Genomic DNA, 25,650 nt, shown 5'->3' on the forward strand with positions numbered 1-25,650 from the left:
CTTTACTTTTTGTGTTTATACTATGGTAAAAATCAGAGCTTTATGTCCAAACTCTGTTTTGCTAATTGTAACTCTTAATGTTATAAAAGGCATAAGGTGCTATTTGATTAAATTAGGAGATCTGCATCTGCCCATTAATAACTAATTAATCTGTAAAATATATTGACACTGTACATTGATCTGCTTCATGTTCCAAAAACTCTTAAACTTTCACTTAGCCACAAATTAAAATCAACAGCAGGAGGAGAATGGTATTTTAAATTCAATTAGTTAATCATTATCAGCAAACTCAAAGATCCTGCAGATATTTACCAGAAGACCCTAATATATTTTCTTTAAAGTAAAAATGTAAGCATACTGTATTAAAAAAGAACAAAACCAAATGTTATTACTGTTCCTTGTAGACCAATTACCATTCAATACTGATTGAAATGCATAATTGCTGAAGTAGTGTTAATAGAATCATGCCTGGTTTATGCTTTATATGTTTGTAATGAGACCACCAAATGCAAGTATTTTGGCAAACGGGCTATGTTATATGAAACTCCTGTTAGTTGACACTAATTCAGGTAACAATACAATGAAATTTATCTTGTTTGTAATCCCTTCATTTTTAAAATTATGCTAGCAGGGATCATCTCCTGGTGTGAAAGTGGTCCAGAGATAATAACACATCAGTTCCAAAGCATAATAGATTTGAGACTACAACATGCTATCAGCATGCAGATTCAGTTTATCAACCTCACTAACATACTGTGTCACAGCTAGAATCATTATATATTTGTTTCTTTGTTTTCATGTCATGCGTGCATTACATTATGATATACTATTTCTTAGTTTGTATGGCTTATGGAGAGAATATCAATCTAATGAATTTGACAATTTTGGTGTTAATAATGATAATAGAAATAGACATTTTGCATAGAAATTGTAATGATTCATAGGCCTAGACCTAAGAATAGTCATTTATAGCTTTGAGAGATTTGTGCACAGTGCATTAATTATCATAAGGCAGCTGGAAATCTCACAGTATTTTAATGGTATCTATTGTTGGCTTTACTTGGTACCACTATTCTTTTTTCTAATACGTAAACATATGTTAGTGTACATGTTGACGAATCAGCTTAGTTTGAAGTAAAAAGTCTGTTTTTCTTTTACCTAACCTGATAGTTCTCTCCCCAAGTTACATAAATGTCAAAATCTGAAAAAAAGAGTAAGATTCACTATCAGCAAATGACGGTATTTATATTTCTTATAGATAAAGCTTCCTAGCGTTTTCTGTTTCCATAGAATCTCCTCATTTTCTGAAATTTTCATCCTTTTTCAGGACTGAGTTGAAAATTTCCTGTTGTAGTTAAGTAAGAATTCTTTGCAAGGAGGTTGGCTGGGGATTTTTGTCATCTGTTGGGGAACAAGTTCAGGAGGGCTGACTTTAAAAGAGGTCAGGTTGTTATAAGGACATAGTGAATTAAATTTAAGAGTGGAAGAAGCCAGGAGTGTAGAGTGGCAGGGGGGAGAAAACTGGAAATGACTGGGCACAAAAGGGGTAGGAGTGGATGTGCAAATGGGTAGATGGAGTAGTCCAGAAGGAGTAACTGAGAGTGGTTGATTAGGCAAGGTAGGACTTAGATAAAATGCTAAAGGAGTAGGATGAAAACCAAGATTATTCCTTGTCCTTTACTGCTTGTAATTACTTGTGAAATCCTTTTGAATAGCATGCACCTCATCGCCTATAGGACTGACTCAGGATGATGAGAAGCTTTGGCTGCTGGCATATGCACTACTAGTGACAGAAGCCAGAAATAATCAAACCAAAGATTTTGTATCTGTGATGGCCTGTGCTCATAAGAAGCCTTTCAACGCAATCTCTGAAGTTTCTTCAAACTTACTGAAAAAAATCGCAAGTTAAACAAAAAAACACTTCAGTAAAAAGATGTCATCAACACCATGGTTAAGCACACAAAATTTACAAAATTAAAAGCTAACCTCTTTCTACAGTTGCATGGCTGCAGTTGAGCCTGCCATCCCAGTAAGTGGAGCTCAAGTTGAACCAGAAAGGAATTTTAACAGATTCTGGAGATTCTTTCTGTCACATTCAAACAGGTGAGAAAACAATACCAAACATCATGGCAAAGCAAAGACCTGGATGACTGTATAGTTCCAGCATCTCTGATAATGTTGGTTGAACAAAGAGAAGTCCAGCTACAAAAAGGCATGTGTGGAAATGAGTACCCTTAAAGATAAAGTGTTACTCTTTTGTGGGCACAAGGTGTAATCCTCTGCCTTGTTGAATCCCTGAATGGTGGTCTCTCAAGTCTACAAATATTGGCATGTTGCATATGAAAGAGTTCACAAGTGTAGTATACAAGTTTTCACCAAGTAACAATAAGGACTGGAAAACAGGAATGAGGGTTGCATCACATGTATATGCACAGTTGCCAAGTTAGTGGTCGTGGCTGTAACTCAGAGGTTATGACAGTGCTGTCACTGTAGTGACATGAATCTGGCTGTTTGAGTGACTGCTAGTAGTGTAGTAGTGGCAGCACAGAGTTCATCACGGGTTATCACAGACTCCAAATTGCAAGAGAACCACAGCTATGGACATCAATAAGTGAGCTAAGGTTCACAGATCCATTATGATGGGAACTTCAGCCTGCTTCCAGCCTGAGGCAGAAACAGATCCTATCAGTCACTGCCAGAATAATACTTCACTTCTTTAACTTCCTTCTGGTTTTATCTCCTTTTAAAATGTCCAATAGCTCAGTCAGGTCTTTCAGCTGCAGATGAAATTTCAACCTTTGTTTCAACTTCTGGATTAATCTTTGGATAAATAATGCAACTCTGAGTCTCTCTTAAACCACATTTGCTTTTTGAAATTGTCTCCATGTGCCTTTTGAGACATTTAGAGCAATTGTTCTCTTTCGGCTTTATGAAGACAGCAAGGGTAGTAAAAGAGATTGGAGGATTTGATTTTCTCCCTGGAAATCTTAACTTGTTCAAGACAGGAACTGGCCAAGATTAGAATACATCATCTCAGAGACAACTTTCTCTCTTTCTCTCTCTATCTTGGTAGGGATATGATTCCAGAAGAGCAGAGAACAAGATAAGGAATTGTCATATAACTTCTTATGCTCACATGAGAATTTTCAGTCCTCACTGCAAAATTCGGACACTTTCCTCTACTCTCTCTTCCTTTGAAGAGAGGAAAACTGGAGTAGCATGAACACTGTCACTATCAGAAAGTGCACTAAGGGGATGTCAGGTTCACTCCAACTGCTGCCTACTTTAGAAGTACCACCGACAATATCAAGAGCCAAGTCACTTACTGTAACTTAGATGGAAGTCTGTGTAAGTACTAATCCTCTGAGAGATCCAGAAGAAGCCTGTAAGGAGAACAGAGCCACTTGTTATTTTTTCGGCAATACGTAAGTCTATTTTCACTCTCCTCTGGAAAGTAGGTAATGGGACAATCCCGCAACAAGGAGTATGAGTAAAATTGTGGCAGGTTTCGTTGCTTGCCCACCCAGCACCGTGAGCCAACCTTTGCATCAGATTCTCCTGCTCACTTCGGCGAAGTGTGGCTTGATGTTGTTTGTTTCCCTTGCTCATCTTTACAGAGTAAAGCATAGGAGAGAGGAGCACGAAAGAGCAGGCTCAGCAGAGCCATCTGATTATACTGGTTCTTTTGATCCTAGATACGCGTTTATGTATCACAGAAGTGAACTCCTTCTCCGTGGGAGAGAGCTAGCAGCCCGAATCTGAATTTGGTGGAAGAAATAATAGGATGTTTACAGGTGCCCTCTGCATGCTGTAGCCCTATATTCTTTCTTATGCCACCAAGGAGATGGTGCATTGCAGAGGAAGAGATTTTCTCTTGCACACCTGAAGAGAGGAATTTTGGGGCTTTTGTCAGTAGCCAGCCCTTCAAGTCACCACGTCCTGGTGGCTTTCACGGTAGATTGGGATATTGTCATGTCTGAATTGCTGTTTGAAGTTTCAGCTGCAGGTTGCTGTGCCTGACTTCTCCAGTCTTTCTCCAGCAGCAGCCAGCAGTGGAGTGGTAACCTGCCAGATGCGAAAGAACATACAAGCAGTAAGGAAGGCAATTGCAACCCTTGCAGCACTTTTTTTCTTTCTTGGCTTTCAGTCTTCAGTTTGTAAAGAAAGTGGGTCCTCAGTGTAAACCCACCCAAATTCAAGCAAGTGTTACCATATGTAAAGTGTTTTTCTGAAATATTTGAATAAGTTGTTAGAAGAGGCTTATCTCCAGTTCCCACAGATGTTTCCTCTGTTTTTGCATATGGATAATAGCTCTACTCTCTTTTCTTTCCCCCAAACTTTGATCATCGTTTGATCTGATTTGATTTTGGAGCTTTTTCCGGGATTATGGTAGTATTAATATCAGCTCTGAGGAAGCGGAAATTCACTTTTATCTCTTCCTAAGCAATTTTTTGATTGCAATTCCGCACAGAAAATAAACTGAGACAAATTCGCAGCATAATGTAGTTTCTGTGCTGGCTTGGGTTTATGTTAAATGCAGCCATATGGTTCTGTGGAAGTCAGTCATAAGCCTGTGCTAAGGGCAAACACCACCAGCTACAAGGTTTCATCTCAGAAGAATGTTAGCAGAAGATGAAGACAGGCATAAAGTGCTCACAGAGAAAGAAAAATCCAATTCCTTCTGGAGCCTACTGGGAAAGCTGATCTCATACATCAGTGAACCAGAGTTCATATGAGACCTAGCCAGTAATTTCTGTTATCTTTTACATCTTCCCTATAATGTCAGTCGGTAGAGATTAATCTTCTCTTTCCATCTGGTTCTTCAACTCAGTGCAAGGAATCAGATTTATTGATGTGATCTATCCATTAGTGAACCAGGCAGAGCTCTCTAATGTCAAGTGGCAGGTGAGGGTCATGGTCTCACTCAGAGAACCCAGTTCAATCCAGCATGAATAGGGTCTGTCAGCAGAGAGAGAGCACACCAGTCAGTAGATGCAGTGCAATGATTGATTGCGATCTCAGACCACCGATTTTTCCACAGTTAATGGTTTTCTTCTGATTCTGACAGTTAATGTATCTGATAGGATTTTTGTAAACAAACAAAAAGCATGATACCCATTCCCAGGAGGGAAAAACTCAGCTGGTTTGCATTAAGGAAAGTCAGGGAGAGATAAATAGAAAAACTTACATGAGAGAAGTTGGAGCAAACTAAAATAGCTGCAGCTGGATATATCCATCCTCTCCTGAAGTTACTTTCTTAAGATTAATTGATTTCTGTGTATGGAAATGACAAATAAAATGCTAAGTCTTCACACAGAGATAGGCACATGCTATTTCTGCATGTGTCAGTAATGACTATTTGAGGTAAAGAATGAGAGCTCCCAAACCTCTGAAGTCTATTCTGTTTGACTTTCCTATGTCTCTTTGAACCGTCAGAAAAATAAAAAGGTAAAGTTGCAGCTATCCTTGTGTCTTACTTGCTTACGTTGGCCTCGTGGTGCTGCAAAACTGTTGTAGAAGGTGCCATTGCACTTCTGAAAAGCAGAATTACTGATTGCTGCTGTCTCCAGATAGGTGCATTATGAATCAGGGCCATTTTTTGACAAAATCTGTTGGTTGGTTTTTTTTAGTTCAGGTGAGCAATCGTCACAGCTGTATTCATTATAAAACATAATAATTACAGGTTTTATTCCCAGAAATTCAATAATACCATTATATTAAACATCAAAACCAAGTCATTAGGGAGTACTATTGAATTCCAAGCAGAGAAGTCATGTCTCCTGAAGTATTGGTCCTGAGAGGTAAATATGTCACCAAAACATAAATTCACTAAAACTTACACTTCTCCCAAGTTACATTCACTTGAAGTGGATTCGATAGAAGTTTTTTTTGCTACTTGAGGCTTAGGAGAATATGATTGATGTGTCCCTAATTCTACATATCTAAGGTGTAGATATTACCACTTCATGCCTTGGAGTGAATCCAGGGTAACAGATAGAGGACCTTAGCAGAATGGATAAAACCATTTACCTGGGCTTGCTTACGAATGTGTTGATTGATATAATAATGTCCACAGATTCAACAGTCCTTAGAGGCAAATAGATAATATTTAATAGAGTTAGATACTGGCAGACTTGGGGTGGTTTGGGGGGAAGAAGATTAACCTATGCTCCACAATGTAAAATTGGTGTGCTCATTTCATAAAGTATTTAACCTGTGATTACAGAAGACAGAATGATATTGCCTTGGCTGGAAGAGTCAAGTAAAGTACAATGATCTTTTGAGCCGAAAGTGGTCCCCTGTGCTGGTAATTGCTAATGTGTCCAGGGGTTTTCTCAAATTGCAGTAAGAACAGATGAGTCAAATGTAACACATTAGTGGAGTTGTTACTTACATGAAAGAAATTTTTAGAGAGTCAGGGATATACTTAAATATTTGTTTGGGGGTCTTTTGGTACCTAAGGGTAAAAGAAACAAATGCAAAAAATGTTCGGGATAGTTTTTCTTTCCTCTTCCTCCTCTCCTCAAGTCACTTTCTATTCTGTCATCTTCCAAATGTCAGTTTTGTTATATTCTGCACTGAAACAACAGGTATCTGAAAATAGCTTTCCTCAGCTCCACAGTTGCCTTTGCCTGACCCATAAAGAGCCTAGATTTTGGGGGTTTTGCTTTAGGCAATGACTTTTTAATGCTTTTGTATGTTTTATCCTAAAAATAAAGTGAATCAAACAGTAATATTATAAAAATTTTGTCTTCATGTACTGCGGGGCAAACAGTACATACTCATTATACAAAAACAAGGGAACAATCAGTTGAATTTAAATTGAAATTGATAGAAGAAACTACTTTTTGACATGATGCGTATTTAGCCTACATAACAAAATGCCAGAAGACATTAGTGAGAGCATGAGTTTTGGACTATTTAGAGAATGTGAGTGAGCTGTTAGTGAATAAGTAGACTGGAAGGTGTTCATCCCCTTGCTTTGTGCTGGCACTTTCAGACAGGGTGTTGATCCTGGTGATCTGCCCTGCTGCAGTAACTCCTGTTTCTGCTCATTCAGTTACAGTTACACACAGATTTTGCACGTGTAACTATTCTCTAACAAATAAGATTATCCTCCTCCTCCACAATTTTTTAAATGACCTATCTTGCTCATTGTACTACATATGCTTGTGGGAATCCTACCCCTTACACTGTTTTTTAGACAGAGACCTCCTTCAAAAGTCCAGGTCAGAGAGAATTCCTGACACTGAATGCCTTTTGTAGTGCAGTCTTCTGAATGTTACAGCTGTTCTTCCTCAATGGTCTTACGGTAGTGGTCTGTAATGACCTGAAGAGCCACATATCATTAACACCATCATGGAACTGACCAAACAGACTGCATTTAGGACATAGTATAGGAGACAGTACTGCAATGGCACTATGACATTTGTTAGTGATCATGGTGGAATCTCTCTATTCAGAAACGTGACCAAACTAATAGATATATTCTGCTCCAGATTCTTCAGGTGCTGGTAGTATACAGCAATACAGAAGATTCAAAGATTTGGGAGGGAGGGATTTAGGTTTTTTAAGCACATATATTCTAAATACAATTTTATCCTGGATCAGTGGTATTGTAGCTCTTAAGGTGATGAGTGTTTTGGTGTTGTATATGCATAAGGCCTAGCGATATTGACCTTTATTCTGTGACAGCAGTCATCATCTAAATAATAACGTTGCACAAAATAACAATAGGTGCCTTTAAATCTCACTGGCGAGGTGATAAATATCACGCATATTCTGACTTACTTAGAGAAGTTTAATAGAATTTGGCTGGGCCTTATTCACAATTCCGTATTTAGTGCGAATTTTGTAAAAGTCCTGTGTGACTTTTAATACACTGTGACATATTTGCCACGGGATTCAGCACTCTATTGGTGTGGTTGTGCTGTATGAAATACTTTAAAACAGAACTAAAATGCTGCCAAGAAAGTTGTTGGAAATGATAAGGTAGACTCTTTCATGTGTCTTCCAAGTATATGCAAAGCATTCTATATATGATGCCCAAAACCAGAGAAATCACAGCTACAGATCACAGTGACTCTTTTGCAAGGTGAAACAATTTCAGCATAAGCTAAAAAAAAGAAGTCATGTATCTAATGTAAAAATTGTATTAGGAATGTTAAAATTATGCAATAATCCTATACAGATTGAGACCAATCTATTTAAAAGTAATGTGGAATACTCCTTTTTGCTTGGTGATAGTTTATTTGTGCAATATCTGTGCTTCTGGTGGTCTGGAGTTTAGGGCCTTCCAGACGTCTTTATGTAATATTGCATAGTATCCATTTTCTTCTAAACAGTGGTCAAAAGTTTTTGTCACAGATCCTTTTGTAAAGAAAGTTATTCTGAATCACATTTCTGTTGCTGGACAATTAATTATCTTATATCAGAAGTATTTGAGCTTACGGTCTGAGCCTTAGTGTCCTTGAATGTTTTCATAATCTATCTCCGTTTCTCTGAAGACACAATTTTCAGTTAACTTAATCTTTCTGCCCAACTCATGGGGGTTTTTTACCACTTTTTTCCCCCCTCCTGCTTTCCTATTTACTGAACTTAGTAGAGGGTCCTTCAATTTTATTTTCCACAGAGGAAGTGGCAGCACAGACAGAATCTTATTCGATATGAATCCTCCCCCCCCCCAACTTGAGAAGGAAGAAAACGGTCTGCATGTCAGCAGGTGCACACCAGCACTTGGTGCTCAGAGAGTACAGAGTTAAACTAAAAGCATGATTATTTTACTTTTATTCCTATGCTTCTGTTTTCTGAGCTGACATCTTTGCGGTTTTTTTATGCTGTATTTCTGTCTTTTCTTTTAGGGGCGGAAGCTTAAGTAAAATGCCTACCATTTGTGAAATGAGGGGACTTCCCAGCTGTCTTTGCATCCAAGGATTAGTTCATGATATCACTTTGTATTTTGCTACTGGTCTGTAGTTTAGATTTGTTAAGTACTGAATTCTTCCCTCCTAAAACGTTAAGATTAGCTGCACTTTTTAACAGAAACATATATTGAATAAGCAGACAGAAATATATATATTGAATAAATGTAGAAGTAGAAGATTATTTGCTTTAAAAAGTGAATTGAATTATTTAATAAAAACAGAGCTAGCTTGTCTTTTAAAATATTAGCATATTTGCTGGAATTTTGTCTCTGAAGCTTAATAAAATATTTAAAGTGCTGCTTACATGAAGCTCTAGCAAGTGCTTGTTAGATGATCAATTTTGAATGGAAGATACACTACTGCAGATGCTATAAGCTCCCTAAGAGATGAAACATAGTGTAATTGCCAGTAAGTCAGTGCCTGGTCAAGTAGTGCAAACAATTTAGGCTTTAGAAATTAGCTATTCAAGTTCCAAGGTTTGAAAAGACAAGGTAGATGGATATACAGATAATTAAAATAATTTGTGGATAGTTTATATTTCAAGACTATAAGAATTTCAGCATTATCTGGAAGCAGCCTGGATTTGTTGTCAGATACCATATCCTTCTGAGCGTCTCACAGGAACACTGTTTGGCATGGCTCAGTGAGGCAGACAAGATGTCCAAGTCTGATAGCGTTACGCTTTAAATACTTATCACTTGGAGTTAATGTAGCAAGAGAGTCTCTGACAACTTTATTAGTAACTCCACTCATTAGGAATAGAGAGATACAAACAAATTTTCTTAACCTGAAGGAAGATGCCAGGCTGGGTTTTCTGTCATTATTTTTCTGTTGGCATTCTCCAGCCAGCCAGTCCAACCTCTCTGGCATTGTATTCATGGGATTCGAAGCAAAGGAGGAACAGCTTAAAGTGAGGAGTCATGCTGTGTGCAGCGTAGGACTACACACTGCTGAATTCCCACAGCATTCTCCTGGAGAAGCTGGCTGCTCATGGCTTGGACAGGTGTACTCTTCGCTGGGTGAAAACTGGCTGGATGGCTGGGCCCAAAGAGTGGTGGTAAATAGAATTAAATCGAGTTGGCAGCCAGTCACAAGTGGTGTTCCCCAGGGCTCAGTATTGGGGCCACTTCTCTTTAATATCTTTATCAAGGACGATGGGATCGAGTGCACCCTCAGTAAGTTTGCAGGTGACACCAAGTTGGCAGGGAGTGTGGGATCTGCTTGAGGACAGGAAGGCTCTACAGAGGGATCTGGACAGGGTGGATCGATGGGCCGAGGCCAATTGTACGAGGTTCAACAAGGCCAAGTGCCGGGTCCTGCACTTGGGTCACAGCGACCCCATGCAGTGCTACAGGCCTGGGGAAGAGTGTCTGGAAAGCTGCCCGGTGGAAAAAGACCTGGGTGTGCTGGTTGACAGCCGGCTGAATGCGAGCCAGCAGTGTGCCCAGGTGGCCAAGAAGGCCAACGGCATCCTGGCCTGTACCAGAAATAGTGTGGCCAGCAGGAGCAGGGAGGTGGTTGTTCCCCTGTACTCGGCACTGGTGAGGCCGCTCCTCGAGTCCTGTGTTCACTTTTGGGCCCCTCACTGCAAGAAAGACACTGAGGTGCTGGAGCGTGTCCAGAGAAGGGCAACCAAGTTGGTGAGGGGCCTGGAGCACAAGTCTTATGAGGAGTGGCTGAGGGAATTGGGGTTGTTTAGTCTGGAGAAAAGGAGGCTGAGGGGAGACCTTATCGCTCTCTACAACTACCTGAAAGGAGGTTGTAGGGAGGTGGGTGTCGGTCTCTTCTCCCAAGTAACAAGTGACAGGATGAGAGGAAATGGCCTCATGTGGCAGCAGGGAAGGTTTAGATTGGATATTAGGAAAAATTTCGTCGCCAAAAGGGTTGTCAAGCATTGGAACAGGCTGCCCAGGGAAGTGGTGGAGTCACCATCCCTGGAGGTATTTAAAAGACGTGTAGACGTGGCACTTAGGGACATGGTTTAGCGGTGGACTTGGCAGCATTGTGTTAACAGTTAGACTAGATGATCTTAAAGGTCTTTTCCAACCTAAGTGAATCTGTGATTCACATATAAAAGTTACAATTTTCTTTCATTGCCTTGATGCCTGATGTGGACTGTCAGAACTATGACAGCTCACACCACGACAGATATGCGGCCATCTGAGTTTATCTATGGGATTAACTCCTCAAAGACTTTGAGAATGCGGATTACAGTCTCTAGTAGACTGTGCTGTGTGAAAGCCAATGTCTCAGCTCTCACTTTCTCGGAGGAAAAAAAAGGAAAAGATCAGAGGCTGACTGTTCTGTTGCATTATTTTGTTAAAGCTTAGAGTATGTGGAGTTCCATTCAAGTGCTCATATGTCAGGTTCCATTTTTAGTCTGTTGATCCTAATAACAAGAGCAGGAGGATGTGAAAATTTCAAGTTGGTCAGGCAGCTTCTTATTTTTAACATGGAAGCTGATGTTTGGGAGGAATATTATTATATCTACTGTATGGCTTTCCTTCAGTCCCCCAAAACAGTACACATTGCACAGAGAGGGAAGCAGCCACCTTTGTGTTTGGCATTTTCTTGAGATCTTTGTAGACATTGTTTGTGAAACATACCTGGACATAGCATTCACCATATGTAGCCAGAAGTGAAACAGCAGTAAAGGTCAAGTGGATAAGACACTTTATCAGGATTTAATGAATCTACATGCTTCTGTGAGTCTGTAAAATCAAAGTTATGGTGTTGTAAGGTGTAAAACATTTTTTACATAGAGCTAGTTATTATTATTTTGGTGTTTGCTACATAGAAAATGTCACTTCTAATGAAGTACCTTCTTAGAGAGGATTTAAACCACCAGGGCTTTGTTTTTTGAAATCATTGGTAATCCTCTGAGCTCAGAAGCCAAGAAATATTGGGATGTGCTGTTGTGCATCGGTAGATCTAGTGCGTATCCTTCTGCTGTTACTGCCAGCAAGTTTAATATTGTTCAAAATGAAGCAACCCATGTAGCATATTTCATGGGATCATGTTTGTAATGCAAATATTTTCAAGGGGAGGGCTTGTGCCAAGATGTTCTAGTTCATCTGTTAACCTCCCATAGCAAAATCACCTGCAAATAACAAACCTTGTTTATCAACTGCTGGTATTTTTCTCAGGCTGCAGTGGGGCAAATTAATTTCTAGTGTCTCTACAGCGCAGTTCCGATGAAGCTGCTATACCTGTATAGGTTGGTCCATTTACTATGCAAGGATCCAAGCATGGGTCCTGGAGGATGAAAGTCGCATCAGCTGAGAAGCAGTCCACAGGGCCACGTGGTGTAACTAGAGGGCTTTCCCCTCCACAGCTAGCTCATTTGGTGCTAGATCCTCTGACCCATACTGTATATGGTGGCATGCAGTAGGCAAACACAGTGTAGGCATGCACTTGGCTTCAGGACGACCTGGGTATCAGCAATTCATGAGTGTCTCTTACCTATTAAAAAATGCAAACATCTCTCTAGTTCTGTTTAGCTGTTCATGCACTTGGTAAGTTCAAAATTCTCCAGTGTGCTTTCTTACCATTTTTAGCTATAATGTATTCATTTTGCAAAGCCTAATTAGGTAAGGCCAAGCCTTACACTACAGAATTGCCAACCTAACAAATTGGTGGAAAAAACCCTGGTGCAAAGATCTTTGCTTGGCTGAGATTTTGTTGTTCGTAGAGTTGTGTACGTGCGTCAGTAGAAAAACTCCAGGTAGTATATGCCATGCTTAGAGGTTCTTCCAAAATAATTATGCTTGTGTGAACTAAATTAAAGGATTCTACTGTAGATAGGCTCAGGGAGTAGTATTTCTTTTAGAAATTTTAATTGAAAAAAATTAAGTTTACTGGTAACTCCCAGAGTGTGTATTAACTTTAGCTTTGCTTTTAATTTCTGTTGCTGGCTGTGGTTCTTTTTGAGCACTTACTAAATATATTTCTTTAGAGTACTTCCCGGGCTGTAACTAGCTGCTGTATCCATAATCAGATCTTGTTATGGTAAGCTTATGTGCGAGGAGGTATGAATTAGTGAACTGAGTATTTAGGACACAAACAAAATCTCTTAACTGTCTAATTTTGGCAAAGTTGGCCAAAAGTTTGTATCTGAGAGATTGCTGTTTTCTTTGTACTTAACCCAGGAAAGCTGTGATAAGTAGTGTGGGCTATAGTCAGATTGCTCATGATTGACTTTTTAATGGAGTTCCCTGTAGTCTGTAGCGGAAGCCAACAAAAATAAACAGCAGCAGAAAGCCTGCCCCTACTTGTCAGATAAACTCTGAGAGACTTCCTCCCTGCCATACCATATTTTGGGTAGTTCTGTTTCCCGTCTGGATACCAGCGTATTACTAATGTTTGGGGGCTTTCGGTCTTTTCTTAAACGGAAAGTGTGGTTTTTTATGTGCAAGTGTCGTGACAAGTATTGCTTCAGTGTCCCTTTGTAGCTTGGATGTTGTTAGCTATTTGAAAAATAGGCAACATTAAACAAAAGAGGTATGACTGCCTGTGCTCCAGCTTTATTTACTTTTATACTTTACCGTACACTCTTTCTTCCACAGGCATTTCCTATTCAAAACAGGAACAGGGACCACACCGCTGTTCAGTACTGCAACGCCAGGGTACACAATGGCATCCGGCTCTGTTTATTCACCTCCTACTCGGCCACTACCTAGGAACACTCTATCCAGAAGTGCTTTTAAATTCAAGAAATCTTCGAAGTACTGTAGCTGGAAATGTACTGCGCTCTGTGCTGTAGGGGTCTCAGTGCTGCTGGCAATACTGCTGTCCTACTTTATAGGTGAGTCCTGTTTTTTATAATTGTCACCATGAACAAGCATGTCTGATGGATTGTATATGGACTGTGACATACTAACCTTCAACTAGCAAAGTTTTTGGTAACAGTAAAACCACAACAATGATTTAATGAAAAGTCCAATTGTTTAGAGGAAGTACAAAATTTGAATATTTTGCAAGCATTCTGCAACATGATAGTGGGTGAATTAACTTCAGAGAAGTATTTGAACTGCAATTAAGCTATGTGCTGTTTAGTTCTTATAAAAGTATGTGTAAAGTATGTGTAAAAATACAGGCTGTAAAAATTCCATTATGTGAATGTAACTTGCAGCATATCCATGGAACTCTTTTCCTCTCATTTTGCATGAAATATAACTAATACAGCATTTAGGAATGCTAACTGTCAGTTATTTCAACATTACAAACACATATGTTTGTGTATAGAGCTAGAGCAAAAGTCTAATGCAGACTCTTGATTGCAAGATAGGGAAAATAATTGTCCAAAAGGACAACATGCAGAGAAGATGGAGACTTCTTCCTCTCTTGTGGATTGTTTATTTTTAACTACTCTCTTTTTTCTCTGTTTGTTAAATTCCATTTCCCAATTTTTATTTTTGAGGATTTCCTTTATTTCTTCATATCTTTAATTACCTAATTTCATAAATGTTTGATATAAATATTATATAATTTGAGTTTTAGGCAGTTAATGGGGGCAGTGCTTGTCTGTGAGAAAAATGTCATTGACTTTAATAAGGGAACAGAACAGGCTCTTGTGCTTGTAACTTCTTCTGTGGCTTTGCCCAGGTTACGGATTTTTTCACCTCTGAGTCCATTAATGGTCTTCAAAGACTTTCTTTTAACTGATTTGTTAATTAGAAGTTTAAGTCACCACAGTTATGGAAATGTAAGTGTAAGGGTCTGTTCTTTGGTATTGGTTGCACTCAGATTCGACGTCTTAAAAAGTGAAGGAAAGAAAATAGAGAAGAGTCAATCTCTCCTTCCTTCCCTCTTTCTAAAATCAGTGTAAAGTAATAACAAAGCCTAGAAGGCCTTACGATCCTTAAACCTTCATTGCCTTTGTTGAAACAGGCTTACTATGTTACAATCCAAGGCACAGCGTAAGCTGTATAAAGCCTTTGAAATAGTTCTTACTGGGCTGAAGCTCCTGTGAACAATGTAAGAAATTGGGTTGCTGAGTAGCTGGAGAAATTTCCTCTCTGTCCTGGCAAAGCAGAGCCCCTTGCGCACCCTTTACACCTCAGCTGCCAGCCCCAAAGAACAAAAGGCATGTATGCAAAAGTAGGGCTTGCCACTGCTGTCCAGCCCCTTTCAGTCGTTGGATTTGTGGTTATTTTGTGTGAATGTGCACAGGAGTATGAAGGTGTGGCTTAGAGTTAAGCTTTGACACTACATGTTTTTTAAAGTGGGAATGAAATAATCCCATTTACAAAACACATTAATTGCGCTCAGTCTCCATAATACTGCCTCATAAGTCATCAGAAGCAAACATCTGCTACTAAATAAATACATAAATATGAAAGAAGGAATTCACTATGAAGGGTCACTGTCAAGAACTGGGAAAAGCAGCCATGCAGATAGTAAAATATTGAAGACCTGATTCTGAGCTGAGCTCTACACTTTGCTAGCTCCAAAGAGCCAGATTACTTATGAATCTGAGGGGCACAGGAAGATAGCTCTACCGGATTATTTCTCCCGCAGGCACATTAAGAAATATAAGCATGTCTAATGCGCCTCTATTCCTGTATTCGGGGAAAAAGAGACGAGCTTTCTAGTGACTGAGAGCTTTCAACTCCACACATCATTTATTGACATACCCTGTAAAAAAAAAAAAAAAAAAAAAGGCAAATACAGCTGTACAACATTTCATGGGCACACGCCAGCTCACATCCTTGCTGAAATAAACAATGCACAAGGGCCTTCCTCTGCCCATAGTCAATAGGGAGCTCTTTGCCTTCTGGTGATATTACACATATTTCAGCTAACTCAGCAATCTAAATGTAAAATCCAGCACTCAAGGATGCTCTCTAGAGAACTTTGGGTCCATAAAACCATGAATGGATTACACTCATTCATATATGTGGTTTTCCCATCTCTACAGATGTAACATCAGAAATACTTTCCATTTAATAGGCCATCCAAGTATAAATCGGTAGAAATCATTAATGTAAGATGGAAATGGTCATTCATCTTGGTTAACCATTTCATAACATAGGTGTGAAAGGGAAATGACTGAGTAGGAAATTGGTCATAACATAAAAAAATGGGAAGGACTGCGGTACTGTGTGACCTCTAGCATCCCATGACATGTCTCTAACACAATGGTCTGGCTTGTCTGCTCAGGTTTACAGCAGTTGAGGTGGCGTGTCACATCTGTAAAGCTGTTTTGAGACATTTTGAACTTCACAGAGGGACATTGCTACAAGCGTGAAAATGCTACAGCCCTTGCTGCAAAATATGCCGGTACACTTTGATAAGGAACATAGTGTGGCTGATTTCCACTGTGTGAGTGTGGCAGCTGCAGACTGAAGAACTAATAGGACTGCTTGCCTGGTGAACGGTGTTGTATCCAGGCCCTTCTCAGAAAGGCAGAGATAGGAACGTGTCATGCCCAGGCTTATTTTAGTTGCAGTGGATATGGGGTAGAGAAAGTGACTTCAGATCCTGCTGTCTCTGTTCAGGCAACATAAGGCAGAAGACACAGTTTGCTAGACTTCATGTCTGCCTTTGCAGAACTGCTTAGTCAATTACTGCTCTGTCAATTAGCCCAGCCAGAGGAAGGAGCTGCATCGAGAGTCTGGTCTGTCTTGCACTTCTTACATCACTCTGACAGGAGAAACTCCTACGTTTACGAAGTCTACAAAGAGGAGGTGAGAGCAGAAAATGTCAGCATGGGTAGAGACCAGAGCAAACGCTGCATTGTAAGGCCACTTAATGCAGTCTTGGGGGGTCACAAGGAATTGAAAGTGTTATTACAGTCTAAAGGAAAGAGAGTCTCACTTCCAGCCTCCCCGCATAGTTTTGCCTTTCTAGCCCTCGTGGTCTGTCAACCATTTTGCAATGTACAAAATGTTTAAGCTTACCATTCCTGTCAATGAGACCTGTTAATTTTTACAGAAGATAGAAGTGAGTTGTGGAAAATGTTGGTCCATTGTTTAGTCTTCATCTACTGTTAAATGGTTGAGAAACAAGGAGTTAAGCAACAGAAACATGCAAACACTGAACCAAAAGATAATGCAGCAACATATAGAGGAGTGGAATTAAAAAATAGCTCTAGTTGAGAGTAGAGGATTCAAAGAAGAGCTCCCTGAAATAATGGGTTAAAAAGATGGGGAATAAAGACTATAAGCTGTCTCATTTGGCGATCAAGATTACACTGGAATTTCTTCAAGCTGCTCATTTGCTTAACTGCTGTCCATAATAAGGTTTGCAACCAAGGAAGAAAATGACCAATTTTTTTCCAACATGAACATTTTAGAATCTTTCTCCCTGTTTGGAATACTAGGAAGAGCAGTATTAAATTTAAGCCATGAAAGAGTAAGAAATATGAAGTTGCCTTAGTTTGACCTCTTTCTATATACACGTTAATAGTTTTACCCAAACTTTGTACAGGGACTCTGTGTGAGAGCCAGAAATAGACTCCAGCTTTGCAATGTGCAAGGCAAAACAGAACTTCATCCTTCATCTCCCCATGGCTTACTGCCTCATTCAGCATCTATCATTTGCAGTGAATGAATGAAGGGGAAGTTTTGTAGAGCAACTCCTAGGTCCAACCTGATGAGTGGGCATCAACTCAAAGTTCCATATGTAACTTCCATCCTTCAGTTCTACCTTTTGGGGGTTCTTCTCTGTCCACTGTTGGTTTTATTAAGGGGAGGAGTTTGTTGTTCTTGGGTGTGTTTTTTTTCCTAACAGAAAAATCCACTGTGCAATTACAGAGAACTACATCAGCCAGGAGGAGTTGTTTCCAATGGGTTGTTGCATACCACAGACTCTGCCAAGTGGTATTAAAAGACTGATTGGTACTGTACTAATTATTTCTTCTTTGGTGTGGATTCAACAACTGGATGAAATTAATGAGAATCTGGGGACATCAGGGCCCCTCTTCCTTCCCCAGGAATTGCTCTGGCAATTGATTCGCCATTGCCAATGGTACTATCTTGGCATTGTCTAAGTCAATACAAGAAGTTAGTGCCATTTTCACTGTGCATGGAACCAAAGAGGTGGGCAGTTTTCGGTGTTGGAATTACACAATACCAGATTCAGTCAACTAAGCTTGAAGACACTGAAAGATTGCATGCATCTGTCATGAATGTTGTCTTATGTCTACTAAATAGGTTTCTATGAACATAAAACATTCTTTGAATACATGGCGAGAGCTGACCTATTTAGTCAGGCCTCTGCTGTCCCGGCTTCTTCACAACAATCTGTCATACTTCCAAGTCTGTTGAGCATTTTACCCTCTGTGTACCTTGGGAGTGATCATTTTGTTAGCCTTAGCTCTGCAGCCAGTGGTCAGGACAAGAATATACAGCAGCCAGCTATTCTTTGTGATAAAGCAAATATTTAAATATCAGTGATAAGAGAAGGACATCTCTTCTGCAGGCAAAAGAAAGGGGGAGAAAGGAATTGTATTTAATTAAAAAGGCCACAGACTATTTTTATCATTACTGCTTGCTGTGAACAGTTAAGCAAATCCATTTTGGACAGAAAAGAAAGCTAATATTTAGACTTAACAACTCAAACATCTTCTGGGAAAACATGTATTTTAGTTTATATTTCATTCTGTGAGAAACAGTAGAAAAACTGCTGTTCTTCTATGACACAGAGATGACCATACAGTCATAATGTAAATTGCAAATGAAATGTGAATGGAAAAGAGATACCAGACTTGAAAGCCATGTTTGATAATTACAGATAACTCATATTTTCCACATTTGTATAAAAATAGATACCTTGTGCTTATTCTGTGGTTATTATATTGTGCATTCATGTCCATCTAAAAATGTTACTGTTTTATCATCATCTCAAGATATTTAAAGTAAGCTGAAAATTTATATGCTAATGGATTTCTAATAGTGGACAACTATCTTCAGAGTTATCTCAGAAACTTAGTGAGAATAGTAACAGAGCAACTTAAGAGGCTTAAGGTATAAAGAGAAGAAGGAGGTGTCCAGGAAAAACGGCAAATTAAGTTCATCATTAGAGGATACTGACACAGAAGGATGCAGGGTGTGAAAATTACAGCTGAGGGTCAATTAACTATCCTGCAGGCGAGTTTTATGTAGTCCTTAAAAATTGGAAAATTGTCTGTTTCTGCAGACTGAGGTTAACTTTCCATGTCTCCAGCACTGTTTCCAAGTTTGTTGTCTGTGGTTCTCCCATATTACTCAGGATTTAGTGACAGCTGCTGGCATTCACATCTATTCACACGTTGCAGAGGACCAGATGCCTTCCCTGTTGGACTCAGTGGCCGAAGTCATAGTAGGGCAGAACCACTCTCCCCAAAACAACCGTGCCAGTTATAGAACCTAATTTTTGTGACTAAAGCAATGACTAAATTTACCTGTAATCAAAAGGAATCTATTTTACTTTATCAATAAAGAACAATATCATATTTCTTTTTGATTGCAATGCCAAGTTAACATTATTCTGCTGTTTGTAAAGCTCAATTACTGCCGTGAATGAGGAAAACAACTTAATTAATAATGCCACTGAAATGGAATTTTTATTACAATACCCAGCATAGGTATTGTAATTAACAGGCATGAGGGAGAATATAGTTTAGTTGCCATTAATCACCTTTACTTTCATTATGTGTTTATAGAAACTGTTTTTCTCTTTGACTTGCATTTAATTTTGAGTATTGTAATGCTATTGTCACTGAGAGTTTCATCAAGAACTTTCTTTTTTCTGCATTCTCTCCCCATTCCTGTCTGCTTCCCTAGGTTGTGCTGGGACCGTAGCTATGACTGGAGCTTCACTGAGGTGTGTGTGTTGGAAATACGTTCCCTGTCTGTAGATATGTGGCAGATTTTTAGTTTGCCAGGTTTATGCTCTCACCCTATTTCTCTTTCCATCAAATTAGAGGCATTAAGGTAGACTAATATGTTTCTATATCTGATTCTTAAAAAAAATAATTATCAGAAATATTTTGTCTTTCCTCTTGGTCTGTTGTCATCATTTGAAGAAACTGCTCTGAGATTTTACAGTTTACCAAATCCACATATCACAATGTATTCAAACTACCATTCAAAAATCTACAGCAGGGAAACTTCTCTTCTATGAACCTTTCTGAGAAAGCATATCAGCTGTCTAAGCGTGGTTTCTTAGCATTGTCTGACTGCACGAAGCACTTCGGAGAACCACATCAATGTCTCCTGTTCTTGCTCAATGTGTGCCTATACCTGGAGCTGTGAAGGCAGCCAGTGTCTCCAGCACTATAGAAAGTACATCATTCCTTGCAAAGCCATAGGCAACTTCTCATTTTAACAATCCATGGGACTTTTAGGGAAGGCTCCGGGTGTCTCTAGTGCATTTGGAGGCAGCAGCAGTGTTCCCTGTCATCCTTACTTTTCCCAGATTAAAGGCTTCTGGTATCAGTTCAGGCTTGGTTGGAGTTGGAAGTGGCTGCCTCTCAAAGTAAGAAGCTGTGGATTAAGTACATAGTGATGTCTTGCTGGTGTCCCAAATGGACGTTTCCAGGTGTTGCTCAGCTCCAAATGTCATGGGCAGCCAGAAGCTGGCTGCCTCTGATGGCAACACCGTGTGTAGGGGTCTGCCTCTCCAGCGTGTGTGGCTCTGCTCTGCGCTTGTCAAAATCTGCTTGCCTGTTGTTTTAGATGTCAGTGCCACGTGTTGCTCTTCTTCAACAGAAGAGCAGGTATGTGGTCTTAACTACAAGGCAGGACCTAAGTGTGTGTAGTCTCTTCAGTGTGTGGTCATATACCTGGTGCATGCAGTACAGCACAATTATTTAGAAGGTAGAAACCACCTCCTGAAATTTCTAAAGGATTTTAGCATCCTGAACAGACCTTATGAAAGTCCTCAAAGTCTGAAGTACCAATGTCCTAGTTCCATTTCAGTACTTCATAATCTTTAAAAACAGAACTATAAAAGCTGGTTAATTGATATTTGTAGGCCATGCCTTACTAATATCGGTTCAGGCAACTCCCTTCAGTCATTTCTGTGACTGTCCGCGCTTTTTATGCTTTAACATGAAGCTTAATATTACAGCTACTACTTCCATGACTTTCTGCATTGCAAAGATTTTCAGCTATGTCTAACATGAGATAAATTTATTTTCCTTGGAATCCCATAGCTATGACTTGTGGATATCTGTATGAGTTTCATATAATGTTACAGCATTGCTGATGAGCTCAATGTACCTCCTTAGTGTGGAAATATTTTGTAAACAATACAGTATTTTTTCTTTCAAGACTGGGAAACAGAGAGAGAATGACTAGTCAGAAAATGAAGTTATTATGCTTCACCACCTTACTGGGCTGAATTGGGCTGAAAGTGTTTTTAACATCTTTCATTGAAATAGTACAAAATTCAAATATGTTGAACATCTGTGTCTTGAAGCATGAACATTGAAGATACTTTCTTGTCTCTTGCAAGAATACCACTATGGATAATGCCTTTGGCTGATGTTTTTTAAGCAAGGATCTTGTTACTGTGTTTCAGACTAAGTGCAAAGCATAATATATTTACTATTTCAGGAGTGCACAGTATTAATATTTGATTGGTGTTGTGGATGTCACATGCCATTATTGTTAGTGGCACTGAAAGTAAAATGTTCATTGAGAAAGATAATCCTCACACAGAAGGATGTAGGAACGTGTAATTGGCAGTCAGGAGGTTAAAAGAGACTTGACAAGATTTCAAGGGATTAAAAAAGTTAATCCGTCAAGGAGCATACCCACCTCTGCTCCGAAAAAGGCTTGTATTCTAATTCAGATTTTTCACGAGGTTTTTGGCAATAGTCCTGTCACCCTTCCACTTTTGCCCAGTGGAGCAAATTGAAACTCAGTAATCCTGGCAATATAACAGGTGTAGTAATAAACTGCAAGATGACATGATGTCATTGTCCATAGGTCCACACTGTGTGATTCTGCCATCATACTGTCATGCAGAATGATGGTTTTTCAAAATCTGGATGGTGTTTTCAGGGATACTGAAATCTCTTGCAAGCATGCTACATAGAGGTGTGGACCTTTCTGCACTCCTCCTGTAGTCTTCTGGCAGACTCCCAAATAGTAGCAATTTTTCAGTCTAATAAGAAATGAAGTTAAATTACACCAGCTACTTTTTTTGGATAAATAGCAAGCTTAGATAATTTAGAGTTGTAGTTCCTATTTTATCAATGCAGGTAAACATGTAGTAAATTTTAGTAGTATGTAAGCATATGTAATACTTCAAATGTATGCTTACGTTTAAGAGATTTTGTAAAGCAGAGATGAAATTACTCGGGTGATTACTCAAGTTGTTGTGGATGTAGCGTTAAAGTCTTCTCTTCTTTGATGGTAGTTTCCATTAATTTCTAACTCATATCTGTGAAGAAAGAAGCCAGCCCTTAGGGATGTGCTATCTGCTGTGATATGTGAATTATAATACATGTATTAAAACTGGTAGTTTTGTGTATAAATTGCATCTTCTGTCTAAATTGCAATCTTCCGTTGAATCTTTTCTATGAGGAGAACTGCTTGGTCTCTTTTTGAATGCTTAAAAAAATTCATGCTGTTAAAAATCTGATTTAGATGAGATTTTGGTAAACCTTTCCATACACAAGCACTTTAGAATAAAAAGGTCAAGTACATGTGTCCAAACTTGCTTTGAGCAATATCATTTGATGTTACATTTATGACTGCGATCGCAAGAACACATGGGTTTTATATAGGTGTAATTACCCCACTGCAGTGATTAATTATGGATGAAAGTTAGGTGTCCTCTGAAGTAGACAGGAATCTTTAAATATGAGATCCTTCATTTTCACATTGATGCCATTTCAGACAACTTCATTCACAGAAACAAAAAAAATGCTCTCTCTTGGGAATCATCACCTATAACAGCATTTGTAGTTTCATAATCCAGGAAAAAGAAATGGGCTACAACTGTTTAGATGATGTGGATGTTGGCATGTGAAAGGCTTAATTTTCCTCAGTAATAAAACCAATCAGACAAAACCAGATTGGATTTGCCAACATTTGAGGAAATAGGATCACACAAAAGCATCTTTTTTAATAAGTCTATAGAAGGAGTAATATAGGAGGGGGTTAGGTATTGTAAATTAATATTAGCCATTTGGAAAATTAGCTACCTCCAGAAACCTTTAAGTAAAGAAACAGGTATGTTTCCTGTGGTTCTTATTGAAAAATACTTCCAAGTTACTGTTACTATGGTACAGGAAGAATAGTATTTTTATTTCAATAATACTCGTTGAAGACTCTAAAACAGCAGCCAGCTGCGTAGTTAACAACCTTTGCTAACCACTGATCTGAGTTTCACAAGGCGTAACACAATAACCGGGTACAATGAATTTATCTTCACTTGGGAAAGCTCCAAACCCATCTGTTGTTTCATCTTCTCTTTCATCTTTAAAATGCCAAGTTTCACACCAGTTTTTATTGAGGGATTTTTCCTGGACAGTGGGTCCTCATTTGACTCACTCCAAATCTTTTCACACTACCAAGGAATAGTTCTTTATGTTTTCAACTTATTTGCCAGGTTTTTGGTTCCCGGCAGCTTCTTTTCTCTCTCTCTCTCCTGTTAGTAATCTCAAGTAGAGGTAATGATACCGAGGTATCCACATGTTTGAAAAGGAGAGATAAAATCCTTCTTGTTATTTCAATTCAGCTGGAGCAATTTTGGGAGAGGGTAATTTTAAAACATGTCCTTATTACTGACACGGTATCTTTTCACACAGTAAAAGGAGTAGTTGGTTTTCTCCGTGAATTTTATAAGTGACTGCTACTTTAGAGCTAAGACTGCCTATTCTTAATAACACCTGTAAGATTTTATAGTTCAGTGTCATGGCTGATTTTATTTTAAGGGGGGGGGAATCAGTGTGAAACTGTAATCCTAACTTGTTTTTCCCAAGGCTTACATAACTCTTAAAAAATATGAAGTGGCTTACAAACTAGCTTGCAAGCAACAAATCACTGGCCTTACAAAACAATTAATAGTAAGGTTGTCTTTATGTCATAGGTTCCTTTCATAAATCATATATGATAAATTATTTTTTCTGTTTGCTTTTTATTAGTAGTATTTTTCATGTACCTACAGTATATATTTGCTCACAGGAATAGTTTCATAAAAGTGGCGTCTCACTTTAGTGAGGCCTCTGGAGGAACATGGTGTGTTATTCCAATGCACATAAAACGAATTAACGACTATATAATAAAGGATGCTCCATCTAGTAGCCAGTCCCTCCTGTGTGTTTCTGGCCCAGACGCACAGCTGCTTAGGCAGTCATGATTCCTGGTGACATACTGAGGAGCTATGTCCCTGTGAGGAACTGAGCTAAAATAGAGGGTAGTGGAGAGGTTTCAGCAGGGGGGTGACTGCAGTCAGTGGATTTTTGAACCAAGGATTTGCACAAGATTGTTTGCTTATGTAGATAGCTTCTGGCTTACAAGTTTATATCAGAGGTGTTGAGGTAAGGTAGAGTTGTATAAAAAGGCCTCTTTGATGGTGAACTCAGTGTGTCCATTCTGTTTTTAAGTATGGATTTAAGTGGAAATTCTGTGACTTTGCAAGTTGATCTGCATGTAGTGGTTGGTTTATGAATCTACATAATTGCACAGATCAGGTAGGTGAGTGGTAATTATCATGGATAGATCTAAATCACCATGAAGAAATTTTGTAAAGAGGTTATAGGTTATTTTGTTTTGGCCTCAATCACATACCTTTTCTCTACAAGTGGACCACTGTGATTGTGATATCATGAAGCCTAACAAACAGCAAAGGATTAGAAAATGTATATATTGACTTGCATGTTCAATCAACTTCCATATGATCTCAGCAGGAAATTCAAAACAAAAGCTAATTTATGGAAAAATATGTAGTTCTAATCACAGTTTAGCTCTGTGGGGTTCCAAATAACACACTACAATCTCTACATGCAGATGCTTTCATCTTACATTCCAGATTTGGTGACATTCCAAAAGTTCTTATCAAACCTTATTATCATCTTTTATTAAAGCTTATTACATTTCTTCTTATTGCATGTTTGCTGTAATATTCTGTCATTTTTAATATGGAATAAAAAAGCTTTGATCTTTTTTAGCAAGTCATGAGATGGAAATATGCAACGCAAGTATTTCACTATATACTATAAAATCCCAGCTCGGTGTGTCCTTTGAACATCACATTAATTGGCCCCTGGTTTTTTTTCTTTAGTTCTTAAATCTTTTCATCAGACTGCACTTCTCTATGCCATCAACATGCAAATAGGTTATGCATGATCATATAGTGCCATTTCATTATTATTCTATCCCTTGAGATTTGTGGGGTTTTGTTGGGTTTGGGTTTGGGGGAGGTTTTTGTGATAAATAAAGCTTTTGAACTATAAAAATGGTTGGACCCGTTCATTGATGCTCTTGCCTAAGAAAGATGGTTCCAGTGAATTTTTGAGACATTACATCAGCATTGCTTTTCTTAACACTTCTCTTTTATGAGGGTCGTGATCTAAAGGATGTTGCCCTGAGCAAGACTTCTGTTGGAGTTGTGGAAAAAAACCTAAAATAGATAAGCACAAACCTGAGCCTCAGCTGTTTTCCAGAAAGCGAGTTTAAGGGAGGAAAGGGAAGGAGTTAAAGATTGAGAAGGAAGAGAGTAAAGAAATGCCTGAAGGAATACAGAGAAGTAATTATCCTGCAGTCTTAACCCAGTCTTGAAAAGCATA

General features: G+C 38.9%; 1 protein-coding gene across 23 annotated transcripts in view; it reads left to right on the forward strand.

Moving 5' to 3' along the window:
* TENM3 (teneurin transmembrane protein 3) overlaps nucleotides 1-25,650 on the forward strand; it is a 485,679-nt gene that overhangs the window by 350,049 nt on the left and 109,980 nt on the right. For all 23 annotated transcript variants that reach the window (XM_069787531.1, XM_069787526.1, XM_069787558.1 and 20 more), the window contains one exon: nucleotides 13,490-13,728. In XM_069787531.1, coding sequence (XP_069643632.1) covers nucleotides 13,490-13,728 — 239 coding nt within the window. The remainder of the gene's footprint in view (nucleotides 1-13,489; nucleotides 13,729-25,650) is intronic.

Source organism: Haliaeetus albicilla, chromosome 1 (genome assembly GCF_947461875.1).
Source record: "Haliaeetus albicilla chromosome 1, bHalAlb1.1, whole genome shotgun sequence".
NCBI lineage: Eukaryota > Metazoa > Chordata > Aves > Accipitriformes > Accipitridae > Haliaeetus > Haliaeetus albicilla.